This window comes from Uloborus diversus, chromosome 10 (genome assembly GCF_026930045.1).
Source record: "Uloborus diversus isolate 005 chromosome 10, Udiv.v.3.1, whole genome shotgun sequence".
Taxonomy (NCBI): domain Eukaryota; kingdom Metazoa; phylum Arthropoda; class Arachnida; order Araneae; family Uloboridae; genus Uloborus; species Uloborus diversus.
Genome location: NC_072740.1, coordinates 94,807,045 through 94,831,638, shown reverse-complemented (window position 1 = coordinate 94,831,638; position 24,594 = coordinate 94,807,045). Strand labels below are relative to the sequence as shown.

The 24,594-nt window shown below is 31.4% G+C and overlaps 1 protein-coding gene across 5 annotated transcripts in view; it reads left to right on the top strand.

The window, feature by feature from the left end:
• Nucleotides 1-22,290, top strand: part of LOC129231219 (sodium-dependent glucose transporter 1-like) — a 57,946-nt gene extending 35,656 nt beyond the window's left edge. For 3 of the 5 annotated variants that reach the window (XM_054865477.1, XM_054865475.1, XM_054865478.1), the window contains exons 2-5: nucleotides 10,680-10,784; nucleotides 14,110-14,236; nucleotides 16,582-16,743; nucleotides 21,003-22,290. In XM_054865477.1, the coding sequence (XP_054721452.1) occupies nucleotides 10,713-10,784; nucleotides 14,110-14,236; nucleotides 16,582-16,743; nucleotides 21,003-22,036 (1,395 nt within the window). In that variant the 5' untranslated portion in view covers nucleotides 10,680-10,712 and the 3' untranslated portion in view covers nucleotides 22,037-22,290. Of the gene's footprint in view, nucleotides 1-4,317; nucleotides 4,681-10,679; nucleotides 10,785-14,109; nucleotides 14,237-16,581; nucleotides 16,744-21,002 lie in introns of those variants that run through there. The other 2 variants (XM_054865476.1, XM_054865479.1) reach the window with 2 other exon arrangements.
• Nucleotides 22,291-24,594: the final 2,304 nt, after the last annotated feature.

The window sequence follows — 24,594 nt, the reverse complement described above, 5'->3', positions numbered from 1 at the left end:
TTAACTCGTAACTATTGGAAAATTTGATTTTTAAATTGAATTTCTAACGTTGTATACGTCTTGGGTTTACAATAAAAAACAAAATGTGAAATTTTCATAAAAAGGAATTAATATTTCAATCTCTGTTTAGAGGTTTTCCCCCTTCCCCTGAAGGGAGAAAGGGAGTTGAAAAAATACAATTAAAAAAAAATCCGGAGTCGGAGTCTGGCGTTTCAAAATACAGGAGTCGGAGTCGGCCATTTTCCTTCCGACTCCGCAGCCCTGTTGGTTGGTACTAAAAGGTGCGTGAAATAAGTACTTTTATGGTTTCTTGATTGCAACGCTCAAAAATTGAAGTTGATCTTATTTATGTTCATTTTGAAGGAAGCAGCTATCTTTCTCTCAAATTTTTAATTTTATTTACAAGTAATTGTTGCTTTAGAATTAACATAAACATAAAGATATTCTGATCAACTTCAATTTTCGAGTGTTGCAAACAAGAAGCCATATACTTATTTTATTTTATACTTTTGAGTGCTAACTAAGCTTTTAGAAATAGTGTTTGGAATTAAAAACTTTTTTACATTTAATTTTAAATATTTTACGCTTTAAAATTTATTTGAGGTATGAGTTTTTGAAATTTTTAACATATTTACTTGTATCCTATCCTTCTTTAAGAAAATGTGTTGCACACGACGAGAGAAATGTGTTGTTAACGAGAGAATAAGTTATATTTACTATTAACCTTTTTTCAATATTGCAGATTTGTAATCTATGATAGAATTTAAAAGCACTTTTGAACAAGGATAGCGAAAAAAAAAAAAAAAAAAAGCTTTTAAAAACGCCCATAAATATGCTTGCATGAGTTCAGCCTTGAAATTATTTGTTAAATTTATTAATGATTCATTTATTAATTGTTCTTTTTTCGCAAGAATTAAACAGCAGAAGTATGATATATTTATAATTACTACTGTTTTCCATTGTTTTTGAAAACAATTAAAAGCCGGAAGCAGAACGCAGTGGTTATGACGTAGAAAGTAAACTGAAAAATAGTCTTTTAATAATAATAAAAAATAGCTGATTTTTTTTAACACATTGATTGACGTCGATGTTTAAAGCATACTTAAAATACTGTATGGGAGGCAAAAATCTAATTAAAACTAAGTCGAAAATTTCTCATTTGAATTTAGCTCACTTTATCTCTAAGAAACCCTAACATTTTCTAAAGGAAAATCCCGCAGTCTTCGTACCTTTAAATTGAATCTGTTTTATTTTTCTCCAAGAAAGAAAAAATTTGTAATATTCAACAAATTTGTAATTGATAGTTCAAGTTGTATAAACAGTGCCTTACCTGCTCTGCAAACGTCTTTAGCATTTAACCATAGTGATAAAAAAGATGAAGGTTGTTAATTTTTTTTTTTTTTTTTGACATATCTTTAAAGTGATTTAAAACTATACATAATGAGCAAAAATATCCTGGGAATCAAATAAAAAAAAGACAAACCTCGAGCTCGCAGAAAAAAGTTAAAAATGCTATGAGCTAGAGAAGCTTCTCTTGAGAGAATGATTCTGAGGTCCAGTCTCTTCACGTCACTAAAGACTTCGGCAAATTTCTCGGTATTTGATGAGAGAGGGCATAAAATAAAACAAGTGGCCGTGGATAATTCTCGACCGGCCTTTTTCCGTCCAGGAAGGCCCAGTAACAAAGCCACCGTGAGCTTAATCAGCCTCGGGAGGAAATGACAACCCCCCGCCCCCTTACACAACCTTTATTCAAATAGCAGTGCAGCGAAGAGAGTGACAGAGGATCAAAACACTCATTACAAAAATCAAAACTATACATCACACAAACACACACACATGTATGTATGAAGATGTGGGAAAAGGGGATCCCGGCTACAGCCGCCGAGAGTCGAGGCGGGTCCCTCTCCCTTCATAAAACTTATAAAATTTATACTGCTTAGACTCCAAGTCAAGCCTCCTTTCCGCAGGACCGACGAGAGGCCATGTCAGCCTATTCGTAAACTAGGGATCCGGCCCTTGAAGAGGCCTGGATCGGGATTGGAGTAGTGTAAGTTTTTTTCTAGAGGGGGGCCCGGTGAACAAACTGACAAGGCAGCCCTGTGTTTCCGAATAGGCACCACCATGCCTAGAACCTTTCCTGGGCTATTGGCATCCCTTTTAGGCCATGGCCCGAAAATTTTGCTCCTGCTGCCCTGATTTCTTTTCGGCGGCCCTCGGGGGAACCGGCCCTTCTGGCATTTGCCCAAATGCCCACATAGCCTGTCCGTGCCATAGGGCAAAACTGGTAAGTGACAATTTAAAAACCTTTATCCTGCCATTAGAATTAAATTGACATGAGCTTAAGTAATTTTTTTTCTCTAAATTAACACGCAGGTTCAGAAATGGAAAAATGAGCATGGGCTCAGCAGTTTGCCTTGGCCCGGAAACAGCCCCGATCTATGTAAACAATTATAGGATTCCTGCTGTTAAATGTTTATTTCATAAGTTTTGCAAAACTTCACACACATTCATCGCTAATCGGTCGACCAAAACTTCTCACATAATCCCATTGTTGTGAAAATGCGAGGGTGATGCATTTTTTTTTTTACCAGCACTGCATGTCGAAAAACACAATTATTCGGGTAATCGTTGCAGTATTAAGTAATACCTTTAAGTGGTGTGGCTTATCGAGTACAGTTCTTAAATTGAGTATAGCTATAACCAGGCCCGTCATTTAAGGAGGGTTAGGATGAGGCAATACCCCCCCCCCCCTGCTCTATTTTGAGAAACCAATGTAATTCCCACATATGTGGGCGTAGTTTTCTTGTTTTTTGGTATAATATGCATTGCGTTCCTCTTTGACCCCTCCCAGAAAAAATTTGAAATGACGGGCCTGGCTGTAAAGAAAGTCTGCTGTAGAAGAGCTGAACAATTTTTTAAATAGTTTTTTTTTCTTTTCTTTCTTTCTCGTTTTCAGTCAATGAAAATGTTTACTCAAAAACGTAACTTCTTTGAGATGATAATAATAAAAATTTGAAATTACTGTTATGCAAATGTATATTGTTTGAAATATTGGCTGATAATTTTCATAACTAAACAATGGATACTACTTTTTGGTTCACAGTTTTCGACTCCAAACTTTGCCATTCAAATTTAAATCCCTCGCTAAATCAAAGAACATTTTCGTCATATCTAACAAAGTCCTTAAAACTGTACTTGGCATTTCTTTGTCTTCAAAGGGTTGCCAACTGTAACACTAATAATCAAAGCTTAAGAATAGTGCTTGGAACTCTATTTTTATCAATTTGATAGATGCTGACAAAGCTTAAGTTCAACTGTCTCAATCACACCATAATTGGATCAAATATTTTATTTTGATACTTAATTTGGCATATGTCTCTACTTTCCAAAATTTCCATGCTTTCAAAGTTCATACTTTCTGAGTTGTAGCTAAATAGTTTGCATTTCTGTAAATTTTCTTCTAATGTCTCATAATAAAAAACAATATCTCTTAAATTCAATTGCAGTTTTTAATTAATAATTTGACACTTTGAAATACTGACCCTGATAATAATTTAATATTAAATGGCATTTAATTTCATTAACGATATTAAGTTTAATATGAAAATAATATTTTTCTTTCTAAGCAACGACCGCTTCAAATTTCAATCAACATGATTTATAAAATTAATTTATGGAATCGAAATATTTAATTCAATAACTAATTAAAAAACATTGCGCTAAAAAAACCCTCATTGCCTTAATTATCATTTCATAAATAGATATTAATTATTAAATGATGACAACTTTACAACTCAAATATGAAGTGCAAAATGCGGTTATTAAGAGATGTCATCTTTTTTCTCAACGTTTGAAATAAAGAACTCAAGCATAAAGAAAAGAGTAAAATTACAGTTATTGAGAAATGCCATGTTTTCTCAACTTATGAAATAAAATTATCTCACAACTCAAAAGCGAAAAAGAGTTGAAAATACAGTTAAGTAGTTATTTTTATTAAAATGATCTGAAAGTAAAATAAATATTGCTTGGTTGGGTTGAAACATTTTATGTATCAGCCAATGTTTCTTCTTATAGCAGTGCATACTCATGCGAGTTGCTTTAACCCAGATGTGTAAATTGTATTTAATGATGTTCTTGGAATAAATACTTAATACTCGGTGAGAAAATTAACCCTCTGCTATGTTTAGCCAATTATTTAGCCAATTTTTTATTTATTCTCAAGGGGAAAAAAATCGCGCCTTAGTTATTACACCCGGAAATATAAGTTCTTGTGCTTTCGAAGAAATTAATTAGAAGAAAAACTAAACTAAGAGCTCCGTTGAACGTCATCCTAAGCTCAGCCAATAACCTTTTGGGGATTTCTGTCGAGCCGGTTTGAACCGGATCCTTAAGTCGGGGGTTGGGTACAGCTGAGCGTCCCTTTTATTATTTTTTTTTAACAACAGGGTGTTTACTACTGCTGGGAGGAAGCATGGCGGAGCAAGAGTCTATCGGCAAAAGATCCCTAAAGCTGATAGCTGACACACAGAAAATTTCGCTTAAATTCAAAAACAAAGCCAACTCGTTGTTGCTCACTTGATGTCAGAAATTCTCTAAGTTCCTAGTTAATTCACTTGCTCTAGATTTTTCCTCGTTCGTTGGGGGGTTTGGGGAGGTATTTTTGGCATTGAAATCTTGGTAAGTAATGTTTTTTGCTACTCTACTTTGTGCATTGCGAGTGGTATAGTAATATTTGTACATTTATGCAATCAAAAATATTTTTGAATTGTTCCAAACTGCCATATTCATTCATTTGAACTCATTTTTTCGTAAAAGAAAGCTTATCTTATGAATTGTTTAGAATATATAGAAATAAACAAACGATACCTTTCATGTGTCGTTCATGCAGTGAGAATAAGTATATGTATCTTTAATTCAAATGTGCTCTTATAAAAAATAAAAAAAAAGCAAAAGAAAAAAAGAAATCTTGATGCTCTATTACACTTCAGTTAAAATAATAAAAACAAAACTGTAGGTAGAACAGTTCCTTCTATAATATTTGTATATGCATGTTTTTGTAATTAATGTTGTTGTTAATTTTTTCTTAAAGTCTTAAATGTAGCGGCAATACATTTTATATTTGTTGGTATCACGGTAAATTTAAATGTCTTAAACTTAAGTTCGAGAATGTGTTCGAAGTTAAAAAAAAAAAAAAAATTGCTATAAATTTTTGTTAATATAAAAAGAGCGAAACAGTAAGCAATACAGTGACTTTTATAATATTTTAATGCATAAGTTTGTTTTTCCTGACTTAATATATTGTTTTTGTTAAGATTATTATCATTTTCTTATTTTAGTAATAACGTAATTTCTTAATGTTGGAAATAAAACAGACAATTTTTCATTTGTTGGTGTTACTGTAAGCATAGTATGTATCTTAAATTCAAGATACGAAACATGCAATGCCATGTAACGAAAAGAAAAAAAAAATGACTTTACAAAATCTGTTATAGAGTGTTAATAATAACAATTGCAGGTTGTACAGTTCTTTTTATAATACTTCAATGCACGCAATTGCGTTTTTCCAACTTACTGTACTACTTTAATGACATAATTATTTTTATTTTCTTATTTTATTCTAAAAATACGTTCATATTGTTAATAAAACAATGCCTGCATTGAGAGAGCTTTAGTGGAAAGTTTGTTCTAAAAATAATCAAGTTATTAAAATTATGAAGAAAAAAAGGATAGCTGTTAATATAACTTAGAATAAAGCGTCAATCGCACAAGGGTTTTGAAAACATGTTAATTCTTTTGAACAATTTACTACTTTATGATTGCTTTTATTTTTGTTTCATAGTAGATATCTTATTAACACATGACGTGTCGGAAAAAATAGATAAATAATAAGAAAACGGGGTTTTCTTATCAGTTTAACAAATAATAGGATTTTTGATACTGTCAATGAAAGTTAAAATGCTGCTTCTTTGTGATTTTATGAAGTTATAAATGTATCCATCATAAAAAGAAAAATTAAAAGATTTAATACCGCTCTTAAACTTGACCTTCTTTTCAATTTAACATCACAAGACAAAGCTCAATATGAAACAAAAGATGTCCAGGTGGTCTTTAGTCTTCAGACCTTATACGTGAAAAAGAATGACTTCTATCTATTACACAAAAAGTCACACAAAACTTAAAAGATGTACAGACGCTGAGCTTCCATGTAAATTACGCCCTAACATATAGAAACCTGTTCGTCTTTCCCCCATTCTTGGCTTCGCGAGAATCGTTTTCTACCATAACGGCATCCTCTATATTAAATGTTTTACTTTAAATAACTTTTCCAAAAAATCAATACTTTTATGTTAGAACTATTTTCTAAACTAATGAAAAACGTAAAGAAGGCTCATTTTAATCGTAAAAAAAATATTTGTTCTAATAATGAAGATCTTTGTTTACTTTTTTGAGAGAAAAATGTTTCACTTTCAACTTCGCTGTAAGTTTTTAATCAATTAGTAATATCAAAGTCAATCATTTTCAGTACTTGATTTGTATAACTTTTTAGTTGTGAGGTATGTCTTTAACTGATGTAATAATATAATTATTGTTAAGAATACAATAATTTGTTCATAAAATTTTAGACTGTGCTTGGTGGTTTACCTAAATTAAGCAATTTATTATTTCAAATGTAAAGGTTTGGAAAATATTTTTCGTTAATGTGCCATTTTATTATTTTTATTTTAAAAGTTCTTGTTTTGGTGAGCATAATCTTCGTTTACAGCATTCATTAATAAATTTTTGCAATGTGCAAAGATATACATTTTAAGTGCACATCATTAAATACTTAAAAGTATAATAATTTCGAAGCAGTGATCGAAGTTTAAGTGCTTAAAAGTATTCGAATTTTACTGATTATGTAGTTTATAGAAATTATAAATTGACATATCAACCTCAGATTTTTCACAAAAATAAATAAATAAATAAATAATGAATAAATAAATAAATAAATTAATTAATTAATTAAAAAAACTTGGTTTGCATATTATGTACACAAAAATACTGGTGTGCAAATTATGAATTTTATAATGACGTAAAATTCTATGTCAAATTTAATCTCCTTAATTATTCGTCCAAAAATCAGCTGTTTGTGGTCTACTTCGACCTGTGTTGAATTATTACCGTAAAGCCATACAACTTTAGACTACTTTATGTGTATTGTTCTTCATATTTTCATTATTATTTGCCAAAAAAGGTTGAGATTTTAACCATACACTACTATACATCTCAGCTGTAGAGTGACGCTTCGAAAAAAATCAAAATTACACACAAAGGGAGGGGGAATTTTTTGTAGAGTGGTATAAATTTTGCACATGGTGGTGACAACTTTAGACCACCTCATATTTTCCTTGATATGCACCGCAAAACGCTCCGGTCTAAAGTTTCAATGCATAGATCGTTCTGTTTCAATCCCGTACACTGCAAAATTAAAAAAAAAAAAATTGTACTTACTTTTTCCGATTTATGCATTTTTTTTTCATACTTTTCGAGTCAATTTCAGGTTCTCTTAAATAAAATCAATTGTGAAAAATAGAATGTTTTATTCAGATGCATAAATATTAAAGTTAGATACTATGAAAAGCAATTAGTAGATGTCTACTCCTGGATTTTATTACTTTTTTTACTAGGGCATTTATTTTATTTTATTTTTTATTTATTTTTTATTTATTTATTTTTTTTACATGGGCTTGATACAAATTTTGTCCCAATTGGGCAGGTTTCTTCAATGTCGCAATATTTTTTTTTGTACCAAATGGCGTCGGGGGAATGAGACCAACACTAAAATTTACCCTTTTTTGCTTTCCTTGTTGAAATTTGGTTGCTCCTGATTTCTTGGATCACCTTTTCCATCAGTTCAGGCGATTAGTTGAGGTAAGGACGGCCGCCTATCTCCTTTCTTTTCCCTGGATTCAGTCTAAAAAAAAAGAAAACCCGAAAACTAAAATACTGCTCAAGACAATACAAAATTGTTCACAAAATATTGACAAACGATAGTAAAAATGGGTGGTCGAAAGTTGCAACTCGAATTCCCGTATTTTGTTTACTTTGAAACGACAAGTAAACAAAGCAACATCAGGATTCACCGATAAGGCTAAATCATCTTAGATACCTAAATAATAAATCAATAAACTTACCTTCGTAGAATTCAATCGGCAAATAGAGGTTTTGAAAGAGACTTTGAGAGCTGTAGTAAAAATTTTAAAAAAACCTCCCAACACAAATGAATTTTAAAACGAGAATGATAACACTGAAGCTAGAGGTAAACAACATGAACTTCGCTGAACAACACTTGTAAATCTACTAAATTTTTTTAAAAGACTTTAGCTTTGCTCCAACGACCACTTCAGGGCATATACTACCAGATTCCTTCAATGATCTAAAGTTGCAACACTGGTCTAAAGATGTACGGTTTTACGGTATAAAATAATTTCAATCGTTCTAATTTCACCACAAGTGCCTTATTAAAAATGTTCACTCATCATGTGAAGTAGTTGCTCAGCATGAAACCAACATCAGGATACGTTATACTTTCTGCAACTGATTCAAAATTTATGAAACTTTTGAAGTGTTGCACAAGAAATTGCGATTGTGCAGTAAAAGTTCTGACTTTCAAACTTTGAAGTTCAAAAAATACATTCAAGCTACTAGTCGTACTTTTCGTCAACATGATTTAGGTACCAGTACTTACAAGAGATTTTGAGAACACAAAACTAAAGTTACAATAATTATGAAAATCCAAAATGTACAACGGATATTTCACGGCCCTTACAAAAGCTTTGAGAACTTCAAAGCTGAGCATAAAAACTTGAGCAAAATCTTTACTGAAATGTGTTAATGCCTCTAATATAGTGTGATGGCTAAATCCAGGATAGCAATCAACTAACTGATTTTTCACATCAGTATGTGTAGTGATTTCAGCTATATTCTTGGACAAAAACAACATTTCAAGAGGATGTCTGGTGAAGTTTCATTGTGGTTTTAGAGGAGATCTTTTAGCGTTTAATGGGGGACTTTCTGGAGAAAATTGAAGCTATCTGCTAAAGAGCATCTACTCAGTGGAGTACGGATTGTTGGAGAAAACTTGCAAGAAGAATCGGAACATTCATCGTAAGGACAGCTTATTGTGTTCATGATTTATCTGGTATTTACACATTTGTCAAGGTAAGGCAAGATTTGCAAATCTAGTTCATGCTACAAAATGCCTCTTTTGGACAAGTTGTAAGTAATAAAATGTGTAGTTTTTTATAAACTATTTAAAGACGAAATGGACTACGATTTTAGCATGGTATTACTTCTGAATGAGTTAAACTATTTAAAGACGAAATGGACTACTATTTTTAGCACGGTATTACTTCTGAATGAGTTAAAAACAACATTGGTTTTACTTGGCCTACGAATTGATCAAGTTGTAGAACCATGTGAGATTTAACTCAGCGTGATGTTAATATCAGTTCAATAAATACATCAAAATGTAACAAACGATTGGTTGATGTTATATCTTAAAACGAAATTTTTAAAGAAATCTTGCCTTTTATACTATTAATGGCAGCACTACAAAATGCAACAAAGTTTCAGTTGAAAATTATTTATGCATGTAATAGATTTTCAGCTGGAAATCCGGGTGCACTTACTAATTTTTGTATTCAAATTTCTGCAAATGTTTTACCAATTAAACATTTTAGTTAGTCTTTTAATCTAATAGAGTTTTATTAATCTTAAGTTTTAAAATGCAACAAAATTTGAATGTTTACACATTGAAAGTGACTAAAATCGAAATTAAAGACAAATATGTACTTAAATGCATGCAAGCATGAAAAAGTTATTAAACTAAATTTGATTTGTTTAAGCAACTCGCATAGTATGTGCTGTTTTAAAATTTATTTTATTCTATTTCTTATTTAAGTTTAAATTTTTGTTTTTTTACATTTGTTTTTAGTGTATTTATTTGCTATTGTGTGTGTTATTACAATTGATGTTTCCTTCCATTGTTTATTTGTCACATTTTCATGCATTCATTATTTTTTACTACGCTAATGAATTCAAAAATTTGCCAATCATTTGCACTAAAATGTACAATATTTTAAATTTTTTTTATCTATCAAAGTTTACATCATGAAAATGTTAAAGTCACAAAACTTAAATTTTCATGTGACTTAAAACAGATTATTTAAAATATTTTTTTATAAAAAGATTATTATTTTTTCAATTTTTTTATTTTTATTTTAAGTGACAATTTATTTTGCATATAATTTTACCAGAAAAGAACCATCATACATTTTAGAAACATCAAAAACAAGATAGTTTTTCTTTTTAATTATATTAATTTTATCTTTCGCTGAAAATCTATCTATCCTTTTATTTTGACAAAATTTACACTTTAAATTTTGTCCTACAGTTGAAAAGTTAGTAGTCATTAATGCCACAAGACGATATTTATAGCAACATCCTTACCTTCTTCCACATTTTAAGCACAATTTTCTAAACCGAAAATGATACTTCCAACTCGATAACAATTAATCATTCTTTTTACAACAGTACTTGTTTGTTCCTTCTTTTGTTCTTACTTTTTGCTCCATCGCTTTTTTAATTCCTTTTATGGGCTTCTTTATGTTAAAATATAATTTTAACCTTTTCAGATCCATCCCAGCAATTGAAACCAAAAAAAAAAAATGTTTCATTTAATTGGTAAGACGTTAGACTTCACACGCACAGGGGTGCACTATTTCATGTTTGCCATATTGGTAAGGCCCTATCTATATGATAGACTTATTTAGATTTTTTTAAAAACCTGCTTTAGTTAAAAATTAAATCAACATAATATAAAAAAATATTTTTCTAAATTCTCAGAGGATTTCTGTTTATAATTTAAAAACACAATATAACTGCTTTTTGTAACAACAGCAAGGTTTGTAAAGTAAAAACTGCTTTTTAAAGTTCAGTAAGGTTGAAAATATTACTTCTGTTTTGAAATATTCTATGAAAATTCGGCCATCACATTCTTAAGACTGTTTCATTAATACTTGTTGTGCTCTTAACACGTATTAAAGAAAGTTAAAAGATTTATTTTTATCTATTACCATTTTAAGTAATAGTCTCTTGTTTTAAAAAACAAACAAACGAGAAAAGAAAGAAAAACTTGAATAAATCAAGTTTAATACTCTATTTTCGAAAACATTACGGATTTTCTTGAATAAATTCTGAAAAATGTCACCTTTTCTTTGCAATGTTAAATTAATTAAGGAATTCTAACTTTCTGTGGCTTAGTAAAACAAAGAATGTATTATTTAGTTCTCTTTTTGTTGCATTCCTGAAGTCAACCGAAGTTTACCCTAGAAAAAAGACGTTTTACGTTACTCACCAAATAAATAAAACTGCAAAAAGTTCTTAAAAAGAGAGCTATTTACTATTTAATGGAATTATTTTGCTGTAAAATAATTTAGTGGTAGGACCAATTTATAACTTTCGATCGACCATCGATTGTTGTTTAGGGAAGATACCTAGTTATTTCTAATTGACATAGCCAGGAACAATTTCTGAAAATTGGGGTCACGTAACGCATGAACTAGTGAAGTATGCAGTGTATCAACTCAACGAGATACGTGTAGATGGAGTGCTTAATTACTTTTAGTCAAGAGTGGGGTGATAAAATAATGCATGTATAACTCACCAGCAAGAAAAAGCAACAGGTTGCGCATTTTGGTTTCTTTTTTTTTTTTACACTGAAAAAAAAAATTACACTGTTAAAAAAAAAGAAAGAAAGAAATAAAGGAAAAACCCAAACCCAAACTTTGCTGATTATTTCCGCGTTCCGATATTTCAAGGGTTTGCGCGAGTTTCCTCTGAAAAACAAGTGCTTTTGTGAAAAAGATTCCTGAATCGCAATAAGTTCCATAAATACCGATTTTGCACAGTGGTGAAAAGCATTTTTAACCACCAATGTAAAGATATGTCAAGCTTCTTTATTAGGTGTTTCTCCTTCAGCTTAGTTACGGCATCTCTGCATTGACCGAGCCCCAATCACGGGCTACAGTCTCCGGATAGTGTAGCTTAGAAGAAATTACTTGTAATCCTTCTTAGCTTCGGCCATATTTTCTTTAGGAGCTGTTACTATATACATAATGAAATGTTAATAATAATGTTTCAATGAAGGTTCCTGCATTATTTAAAAAACATGACTGTGAGTGGAAAGGTTTTTGAATTTTTCAGAAAGATTCCAGGTTAATTTCAGGAAGGTTGACTTTTAGCGGGAAGCTTCTCCGGTTTTTGCCAGATATGTCATTGGTAAAAATTGTTTCGCCCAAATACCAACAATATCATTATGTTATCTTTGCAAACTCATTTTAGGGCTTCCATATAGGGTCAGCTATCTTCACTAATTTTCTTTGGTTGATATTGATTTGCATTAAAGTTTTGTGTATCATATGTTTTCCAAGTTTGTGTGCATGAAACTTTTTATTACGCCTGAGAATGCAATACATTTTTAGAGAAGCATTAAAAAAAAGGGACAATTTTCAAGAGTATGTCAAACTCGGTTGTCATCAAAGATGCAAGGGAAAAAAGGTGAAAAAATGTTAATGACGAAGGGAATGACTTTTAGTGGAGCATATGAACGACTCAAGGGGTTTAAAAATATTTTTGATAGTTGTTTCCATTGCCCCCCCCCCTTTTGTATAATTATGAAAGAAATGGAGCACTTGCTAACACTATGAAAGAGAATTCATAGCAATGAGACTAGAAAGGTTTTTTGTATAATGACATTATTAGTGAACACATGTCTTTAATGTTATTCACAGCAAAAAAAAAAAAAAAAAAAACGAAGCTAAATTGTATACAAGTTTTTCTTAATGAAGAAACACTTAGATATTAATAGAAAAAAATTATGTCTAAGACCTGTTTAGATACATGTATGATGTAAAAATATAACGGAAGTATATGCAGTAAGTAAATGAATAGAGTAATTTACGAATCCTTTTTCAAAGAAATAAGTAAATAAGTTTAGTTTAAGACATGCTCATGTAAGAAAGAGTTTGGCTCAAGATTTGCCGATGATACATAAATATTGTGCGCTATGAAGTTTTTCGTTTTTCATTTTCAATAGCATTGCAAAGTCTGACCGTAAGTTAGAATGGGTTCTTAAAGTAGCAAGAATGAAACTGCATGTAGAAACTTCAAGAACTTGAACAAAAATAAGAAGTATTGCTTATTTATGTATTTTAAAACGCAATGTAATTTATTTGCTTTATAAATGTCGTTTCCAATCTTAGTTTAAAAATTTGATCCAAATAATTGCACTTTGATCAGTCAATGTATCTCTTGAAAACTTTTAAGTTCCTAATGGTTTAGTTTTGGCGTAAAGACATAACGTGGTACTGCGCTATCATTTAATCACAAGCGTATCAAATTTTTGTTTTGAAGTCGGAACTTTTTGAATATTCCGGTTCAGTTATTGTACTGCGGAATCTAGTTAGTTGGAAAGCTAATAAAATATAACTGTTATATACGACCAAAACATTCGTCGTGAACGTGAACGATTTTTAAAAAATAAATAACTAAAATAAATATTTTTATCAGAAATATTGCAAATTCGTACAATGTGCTGCCTTTATTCGGTACGAGAACGAGGTACATTTTTTATTGAGTCTAAATTGCAATTTTTTATGTTATAGGTCAGATTGTATTAAAAGAAAATACCATCATAAAGCAGTTAAGTTACAGCAGACAAACATAGAACTTGTTCAATTCGACAAGTTCCAAAATATACGTTCTTATGAACGATATGCATACGTATAGACACTAAAATTGTGTTCAATTCCGTGATTTTTCCATTTCAAAGTTTTTAAATAGGCACATTCGACAATCATGAAGTCAGTTTTACAAATAGCTCAAAATTAACGACTTAAAAGTAAATTTGGGGTAATATAAGTTTTTTTCCTATTTTTTGCCGACTAAAATTTTTGAGCGTAATATTCAGTTTTCATGAAAGTTTCTTTTGGCTTCTCTTTACTTAAAATATAAACGAGACTTAGAGATTGAAGTAGTAAAATTCTTGTTTTCATATTCATATAGGGTCTTATGATGTCAATTCCTGGACCAACTTTGATAGACTTACGGCACTCAAGTGGAGCGGACTCATATAGTATTTCATTCATCTTTACTGCAAGATCTATTGGCTATTTGATTGGATCTTTAACAGGTACGTAATACCTTTGCTACATTTAATTGTCTTTTTTGCTGATTAGGGATAGGCTCCCTATAAAAGCTAAAATTAAAATCAAGTTAGAAGTTTACTCCATGAAGGGTAAAAGAAAAAAGAAATAAATTAATTAAAAACAATAAATCAGGAGTGATCCTCGGAAATAATTGCAACTAATCTGCCTATTTTCAGCCAGTATCAAGTCTAGAAAAGAAAAGAAAAAAAAAAAAAACAGGAAACTTTTCAGAACAAGTCAATACTCTTCCTGATATTATCCTGAAATCTTTCTGAAGCACTCAAAAACTTTACTAATTAAAGAGCAGCTTGGCACCTTTCTGATTTACCAGGAAACTTCCTGGTTAGCAAAACTGATGGAAGCTAAAGCAGAATTACAAGCTAATACCGGACATTATATTTGCTTGCAATTATTGCAAAACTGTAATATCCAGAGACTGCAGTTTGCCTCTCAGTAGGGGCTCAGTCATTTCGTATGTGAGATGAGGGTGGAACAATAAAAACGCTGAGTATAACTTCATACTGGTAGTTAGAAATATTTATCACTACTGTGAAAAGCCTGCATTCATGCAACTTGTAGTTATTCTAGCAATTTTTTCGCAAATATATTTAGTTTTCACAGAAAACCTGTGAAAACCCGTGAAATTGTCCGAAAATAATCGGTGACATTTTGGAATTTTGCCACGGCTGTGGAGTCGGAGTAAGACTGATTTTGGGGTAATGGAGTTGAACAGGAGATGATGGTTTCCAAATTCCAAGAGTCGTAGTCGGTCATTTTCTCTCCTAGTCAGCATTTCTACGATGATTGCAACACTGTAAAAATGATTCAGAAACGCTCCTGGAAAATAATGGCAGCTGATATGTCCAATTTCTGCCTGTAACATATCTTTCAAAAACCAGGAATGTTTTTCGCTAAAAATCAATAACCTTCCTTGATTCTTTCTGAAGGATATGGAGATCTCACCGGTTAAAGCCGGCTTCATTCTGTAAAACCTTCAAAGGGAATTCTGCAGGTTTAATACAATTAATTAGAACCTTCCAGAGCTACTAAGATAGTTCCAGAGGTATCAAGGCCGAAGTGCTAAGGCAGAACTGCAAATAAGAACGAAGCGTCTCCCTCGCCTTTAATTCTTGTCCAGAGACTTATTCGCTCTCATTGGGAGCTTAGTCAACCTGGAAGGGCCGTTCTCGAACTGAAGACGATACACTAAATAAATACAATCAGTTATTCTTTAAACTGATAGCTAAAACTTTTTTCACACTAGTTAGGAGTCTGCATTTGTGCAATTTGAAGCAAATCAGCTAAAATGGTCAGGGAAATGTCAGGGAATATCACAAATTGGTTGAAATTTCTGGAAATGTCAGGGAATTTGTTTCTAATTTTTCCGTCTTGCGGGTGAAACTGCTGTTCCATTTGGGCAAAGATGCTGCAGTATGGTAAATTTCACATTCCGTATATGTGAATTTTCCTAATACTTGAGAGAAAGAAAATTCAAGCTAATATTTGAAGACTAAATCTGATAAGGCTGCTCAGATTAAAAAAAATATCCATACGAAAATCATAAAGATCTGATTTAATATCATTACATTTTATTTTACCTTTTCTAAAAAAAAAAAAAAAAAAAAAAAAAAATGCTTAGCTAGAAACTACTAGTATTTTCCGCGATGCATCTGTGGTCTTATAAGTATCTTAATAGGCTTCATTCTGTATATTTTTTCCTTCTTCATGAAATGAAGGATGGTTACAAAAATTTAAAGTCTCACAATTTGTGCTTTTATTAAAACTTTTTTTGGAAACATGCCAACATTGAAACTGGCTTTGCCGAAAATTGCTTCGTTTTTTTTTCAAAAAAAAAAAAAAAAAAAAGTACCAATTGGAAATCGTTGATTTTTTAAAGCATTTGTAATCAATGTAATTTAATTTTTAGTTTATCTGAACTTACAATATTGATTACAATTACTGATAATTTGTTTAAACATTATTTGATTCATAAAGGGGGTTTATTTACATGAAAAAAAATATGTTCTGTTGGTATTTAATAACTCAAGTCGACATTCATTAACCTGGAATTTTTTCTAAAAGCAACTGGAAAACCTGGAAGTGTCAGGGAATTAACTTCTGTGGCAGCCCTGAGTTTTGAATTGTTTCGATTACTTTCAAATTAAGACACACGAAAGAAGGCCTAGTTCAAAATTATAAACCAACTTATGAAATTAAATTTCAGCTGGAGAATCTGTTGACACTTTTATAAGTCATACGTCATTTACTGAGTTTTTTTAATGAAAAAACATAAGTAGTTAATAACTTATTTTGTTCATTTAACTTATAGGTGGCATCATTTTAGACTGCATGAAGAATGAAGAAAAGGCATTAATTGTTAGCAGTTTGTTTGTGGCACTTGGCGCATTTACAATACCATGGTGCAGAAGTCTCACTTTTTTGTTAGGCACTTTTATAGTCACAGGATTCGCAATGGGATTCAGCAACACTGGTAAGTTTAAGTAATTATTTTTAAATAGCTATTAACTTTTAAAGACATTAATAACCCCATCGTGCAGTCGTTTGGCATGAATAAAGTGTTCATCAGATTCAAATTTTGAAGTTAAGTATGTTTCGTCTAGGTATATTCGTCATTTTAAAGTTTTATTTAGATACTTACTCATCTTCAAAATAGTAAAAGAGTTTTAACATAAACTTTTATTGAATTTTACATGCAATATTAGGGATTTGAGTCGAGTAGAATTTGTTGTAAACTAACGAAAATGCAGAGAACAATGATTTTCGAAAGAGTGAATTAGGGGCGGGGGGAAGCGTGGGTAATCCAGGAAGAAAACTATTATCGTATCCTTGATATGTAAGAGCTGCTGTTTTAGTTGAAAGTGAAGTTTAATGTAACAATAATAGTATATCACTAGTCGACCCGTGCGGAACTCCGCACTGTGCTTCAAATCGTTTCATAAGGCATTTCGCTCTTTAAGAATTTCAAAGGAAGAACATTATGACGAAGAACCGAAAAAAAAGTAAGCGCAGAAGAGAAGGCATGTAATTTAAAGACATCAGTAACAAAACCTCGTTAAATACAACGTTGTGATAATTTGATCATCGCTCACCTTTTGGTCCTACATATTTTCAATTCAAACATAAATATCATTAAAAGTGTGGCTGAGTGGTGACTCGTGAAAAAGCAATAATTGTGCATGTGAAAAAATAGGTTGTGGCAAATACAGTCCTGCACATGTCAGCATCTGACGGGGAAAAAAGAAACATTAAAGAGATATTTATTGGCACGTATTCGAATTTGCGCCATTCTGACTAACAGCCCGACACCCCAACAAACCTAGCAATTGCGCCTTCCTTTTCGAAAGCTATTCATTGAAGGAATGCGTAGTAAAAAACAGCAAAAAAGCTTTTTGCCAAAAAAAAAAAAAAAAACATAATAATAATAAGATCATGCATCTGTGTTTTGTCATTAACCAGCATGATACGATTTAAAATTATTCGCAAAGCATGGAATTTGATTAAAGAATGACGAAGATCTCACGTAGCGATTGAAACAAACATTCTAGAGAAGTAATAAATTTGATTGAAAATAAGTGTTTTTATCTTTGAATATTGAACTATTTCACATAGAAGGTTGCTTTAACCGTTACGGCTCAAATGCGCTCACATTTTTCTCTTTTATCGAACACTTAAAATTCAAAACCAAAACCAGTTGAACTGAGTACGTTCTTAAGTGTAATTTTTCGAACGTAGACAAAATGTATTTTTTTTTTCAGCAGAAAGCAGAGGAGTAGAAAATGATTTCTTGCTAATGAAGTTGATAATACTTTTAATGCTTTATATCGTATTCGCGCGGATAAAAAATTAAAGGTTTACTGAGTGAAACTCGTAGTTTTAATCGGGCGTAGTATTTTTTCATTTGTACAAAAGGTCGAACACTGCTATTAGAAACATCTACATTTTAGCATACAATAAAAATGTTTTTCTGCACAAAAAGGATTTCTTTAGGTAAATCTAATACTTTTTTATGCTTACATTATGTTGAGTTGTCTGGATGTAGTCAAAGAACACAGTTCGATTATCAATCAACTTATCCGAATGATAACTGTAGCCTGCATAAAGGAGTCGAAACACCAAGTAGCATTCCCACTGCATTTATTTTATTAGGTGTGTATGTTATGAGCACATGTAATGTGTAATACTAATATAAATTTGATATTATGTCGGACAGCCCAAGCTTGCCCGAAGTTCAGATAGTTTATACCCGAACGCTCTACCGAAAAAAACTTATCAATTAAACCGAACAACTAAGTCCAGTGCTGTTAAGCTTTATTAAAATATAAGCACACACACAGGCTTTTTTTTTTTTGCCGAAAGCGACGTAAAAAATGGAAAACTGCATTAGAACTTTGCTTTAAAAAATGCATAAGAACTACAGGCAGCATCAAGGTTTTGAAACAGCAAGAGGCGATTTCGAAAACTTGAATTTTCGACCGTAAGTCTTTTTTTCGTCATTGGCCAGCCTGATAAGTTTTAAAATGAGAGGGGATTAATATATAAGATAAGATATTGAAGAAAAATGTTTTTATTTTTGAAAATTTTTACAATTTGTTATCGCAGGCTGCTTAAACCGTTATAACTTAGATGGCAGCACGTGTTCATCATTTAACAGCACGGTTAAAATACAAAATAAATTGAACTATGCTTTCGAATGTAGTAAAAATGTGATAAGCTATTTGTTTTTTAGCAAAATTAAGAAAAATATATATTTTACCCTTCAAATTGAGGTAGTATTTTATTTATTTGTACAAAGAGTCAAAAACTCATTAGAAGAATATATATTTCAATATACGATTTATTATTTTTTTTCTGAACAAAAAACAATTCTATTGTAGTCTGAAATCTTAAACCTGTTACTTATATTTTCGCTTACATTATGCTTTAATTTTCTTTCCAGAGCCAAAGCTTCAAAAAAAAAAAAAAAAAAAAAAAAAAAAACGTGCAATTTCGAAGTAATTTAGCACAAAATCACTGAATGTTTTCATATCAGCAAAGGGCATTTCCTTCTCATTTATTCTATTCCTTCATAGTTGTTATTCATTTAATTCAGTGTTCATGTAATGCGCGATATTTCTCTAATATTTTTGTTGCAGATTGTTCGGACGTGGGCCCGAACACGTAATCTTCTGGTTACGAAGAGAACGCTCTGCCAATCAAGCTACTCAGCTCTGTCGGTCATAGCGCAAATTAAAGTTATAAGTTTGACCGAAAACCTTATTCTGGTTCTTTAAAACAGGTTTTTCGGCTAAAAGAAACAATTTTCAGACCTTGGGTCTATTTTTCGTCAGTAGCCAGCACCATAAGCTATAAAATAAGCCGTAAATCAAAGAAATCGATCAAGAATTGAGGGAAATTTGGCGTAGAAACCAAAAACAGGCTACAGAAATAATATATAAGGATTACATTACATGTTAAAGCCTTTAAACTCATACTTTCAATAATATTTCGAATTTTCAAAAAAAAAGTAATAATTACGATCAGTCTCATTCTTAGAAGCAGCCAAGCTAAAACTGAAACAACAAAAAATTTATGAATAATACTGGTTTCAACTTCGGGATGTAAATAAGAGTCAAATTATTTTTAAAAAGTACTTTCCATTTATCGATTGCATTTTTAGAAACGGTAAAATAATTGACATAGAATAGGATACCAGTATTTCACAAAAGTACCAATATTTGACAAGATTACCCGTAATTGGCGCTTTTAAAAATGCACTTCTCTTAAGCTCCTGAAGCATTACGTAGTATTCTAAATTACGAGAACTCTAGCAGGTCTTTGCTGCATTGCTGGTATATATTTGTTCAAACTGTCTCTAAACCACTATTTGAAATATATTATATTAACTCAAAACGTGGGAGTCTTTAATTATTTTTTTAAGATATTGAACTATGCTTTACAAGATTTAAATTTAACATTTCTGCCATAAAGTATTTGGTCTAAAAGTTTAATTTTTGAATTAAGAAAGAGTTGCATCAGTTTTTTTAAAATTAAATACCTTCAAAGTTCATTATTTTTACATTTGGCTGAGACGAGAACTGCAGAAAACTTCTTTTCTCGCTCTACTTATGTCGAGTCATAACAGTACTTTCTTTTGTAAAGAATTAAAATAACTACAGTGTGTGAAGAAATGAATATCCAGTGAAATATGTACATAAAATTTTTTAAAACTACAATAATATATTCTATGTCCCTTCGATTTTTCCATTACCAATAAAATATCATACTCCAAAGCGAATTTTTCATTTAACCCAGTCATCGTTGCTCTTTTTTAAAGAAATGGAACACAATAATGGAAACTTCTGTGAAAATGAACAACAGCTTCGCAATATTAGTGGTATGTTCTGAAAATTATTTTACTATCATAAAATTTTGTACATTGATATGTTCTCAAAATGGAACCCTGGTTCTTGTTTAAGATATTGAAAAAGGAATATTTTTCTTTTCTCTAAATCATGTCAAATTAATTTTTCAATGACACGATAGCAACGTTAGACAGTTGGAAAACAGGCAAAAATAAATTGGTGTCCTTCTTTGCAACAGCACTTGGATATGTTTTATTCATTGAAAATAGAATATCTTTTAAGTTTACAATATTTAAAGAATCATTTCTTGATCTTATGTTCTTAATATGTATAAAAAACATCTCTTAACCTTATGTTCTTATCATTCAAAATATCATCTTTTTCACAGGAAGCAATGCCTGCTGCCTGCGCATATGGGGAAAGAAAGGTGCACCTTTTCTTCAAGGTCTTCATTTCGCTTATGGTTTAGGTGGATTCCTAGCCCCTATCCTAGCAGCTCCTTTCCTGTCAGCACATGTTCCTCTAGCCAGCGATTTAACATTACTTGGAGTACATCAGAACCTCACCAGCACACTAGCAGCTAATATACCCCAAAATATTAGCGATTTAGAGTTGCAAATTACTGCTAGTGAAACTGTTACGATTCCTTCCATTACGATCGCGTATACAATCATTGGAGTACTAGCTTCCTGTGCAACTGGTTTATTTGTTTTTGTGTACATCTTTGCGTCAAAAGACAAAAGTACCGTTGAAACTAAAGATGAAGAAAACATCAGAGATCCAGGACTTTCTTTTACTATAATTGTTGTGATATTAGCTTGCCTGCAAACAGGTCTTATTTCTGGCGTTGAAGTTAGTTTTGCACAAATGTTAACTTCGTATGTGGTAAATAGCGCACACGGCTTGTCAAAAGTCACGGGATCCTATATGACATCAGCTTATTGGGGCTCGTTTACTATCACAAGAGCGCTGTCAATAATTTTAGCAGTTAAAATCAGTGTTAGAAGTTTGTTAATATTTGATCTCTTTCTCGCCGTTACATCAGCAATAGTTTTATTGACCATTGGTACCTGGTCTGTGATTGGACTATGGGTAGGCACGTGTCTTTTAGGCATTGGAGTAGCATCAATTTTCCCAGCTTCTTTGTCCTGGGTAGAAAAGTATATTAATATCAATAACAGGATTGCTTCCGTCTTCACTTTAGTTTCCTGCATTTTAGAGATGACTGTTCCATTATCAATAAGCATATACTTGGGCACACAACCGAATGTCCTCTTTCAATTCATGACCTCAGCGACTGTCTCATGCTGTGTACTTTTTACAATTTTAAGCATAATTCTTAAAAGGAAAGGTGAAAAATACATCAGCAATGAACCGACTTCAGCAGAATTAAAAGATTCAGTTCCCGAAGTTAAAGTGTAAACTTTTGAATGCTATTTTAACATTCGATATTTTTCAATTAGCTGTGGAGACATTTGTTTTTGTGTATGTGTTGTTCATTTCATCATTTATTTAACATCGGCTGGGACATCACAGCAAAACTGTATATATTCCATCTTGCCTAAATTGTATTAAATTTATGTATGTCCCGTGAACGTGGTCTACATTTTTGACCTTTTTTTGTGATAATGAAAGCACAACTAAAAAGTACCAGGGATTCCAAATAAATATTTTTACAATGGATCTTTATTTTGTCTTGTTTTTTTAAATTTCATTTTCTTTTAAAACTTGTAGCAGGAAGTAGAATATAATGAAACACAACTGTAAACTATCTAAAATTCTCAAATGCTGTAAATGTGAATGACTGGTTGGTTTTATTGAGTTTTATGGCGCAACAGGCTTGATAGGCTATACTGCTCCGGAAAAAATGGTGCACCAAGAAATTACGAATGATGTAGAGCTTTTAAAGGTACAGTCATGGAAAAAAACGTAACACTCGTTTGTAGTCGAAGACTGTTAACACTAAAGACACGTGTAAGGCATTATTTTTTTTAAACTACTATACTCTACCCAGTTCCGGTACTTAATTGTTGTTAATGGGTCGTCTTTATATTAAAAAGAGCATCAACTTTAAAATTTTCAAAGAGAACCCCCCCTCTTTAATCACATACTTGTGATCACTATCATCATTAAACTTTGAAAACTAAATTTTGTTTAATTTGCTCCAGTCGTTGCTTCACAACTAGGTGCGGCAAAGATTGTTCTTTTTTTAAGAAAGTATGAAGAAATTCAATAATGAAAACGTCAGTTACTATGTCAAAGATGAAATGTTGATTTTTTTTATGAATCATGAAATTAATATTCGAAAAAATTATGTTCTGGAACCATATTATATCTAATGAAAAAAAAAAAAAAAACAACTTAGAAGAGATTTTACACAGGTATCCAAAATTTTAGCTTAAAATATTCAGTAATTGATGAATAACTAATAGCCTAATTTTTGCGCAATAAATTAGATCTTCGGATTACTGAGGCTTATTTAGGAAACTGTTATTGCACACTGATGCACTAATTCAAAATATTCTTTTCAATACCCCTGAAAGATAATGGAGAAAGTAGCTTCCGACATATGCAAAAAGATATCCATCAGCGATGCTAAAATACAGTCAACTCACGATTATCCGCAAAATAGGGTGGCACGGTAACCGCGGATAAGCGAAATCCGCGGATAATCCTAATATAGGTAAAAAAACGATACTACTGTATAGAATAGCTAAAAGAAATGAATAATGTTCACACATGCAATTAAATTATAGCTAAAAATATTGCTACATTGTATCTACTAACAAGCTAAAAGCGAAAAATAACGCAATCATTAGTTTAAAAAACATTTAATGATCATTAAAGGAAAAAACTATATGAAAGACTCGCTGATAATCCGACCGCCGATAATCGGGAGTTTACTGTAATGATAATAATAATAACAATAAACAAGCTAAAAGTGAAAAATAACGCAATCATTAGTTTAAAAAACATTTGATGACCATTAAGGGGGAAAAAATATGAAAAGATCCGCTGATATTCCGACTGCCGATAATCGGGAGTTGACTGTTATAATAATAATAACAATAATAATAATAACAAAAATACTGAAAAGAGCATCAATGATGTTAGCAAAATTAGAGTCTTCTCGCATACTTCAAACAAAATAACTATCTTTCCGCTTGAAAAAAACGTTTTGAAGCTTGGATTAAGGAAAAAATGGATTACGCTGTTTTTAAGTAACTTCTTAGATAAGATCATACGCATCATAATTTAGAAAAGAATGAATGACTTGCTTGCTACTGTGCCTTACACTGTCCTTTATCGCATGTTTAGTTGTGATTTAAAGCGAGGTGTGTGACATATGCTTACCCCTAACTGAATGAGATAAATATACGGGATGGTGTTTTGAAAATACTTCGCATTTTTGTTACTGTGCTTCTTCAATACATCAATTCGCTATCCCCGAGAACGTAAGTTACATTTTTTAAATCTTCCAAAATTGCAAAATATTTACTTTCCCCCCGGTTTAGAAATCAGCGTTATTGGAATTGAAATGTTTCTGCAAAAAGCATTGAAAATATTTCACACGAGAAAACGTATTACGTTTGACATTTGAAAACATATTTGATTTTATAAGTTAAAATTTATAACGTTCCCTTACAACGACAGAAATTATTTTGATACGTATGATGCATTTTTAATGTTAATACAAAATAGCCAGATTTTTTTAGCAGTAAAGTTGCATTATAGGACATGATTATATGCTTTCGATTTTAATTTAAAACGAATAATATTTTTCTTCCTCATACAGGAAGCATATTAAAACAGCGAGTAATATGTATCTCCAGAAAAAATCTAATCATTATTAGCAATATGAAGTTACATTTGAACAATGAACGAGTACTTTTGAACGTTAAACTTCATGACATAGTGAAATATTTTAACTATTTTCATCACTAAACTCGTTTTCTGCGTAAAAAAAAAAAAAAAAAGCT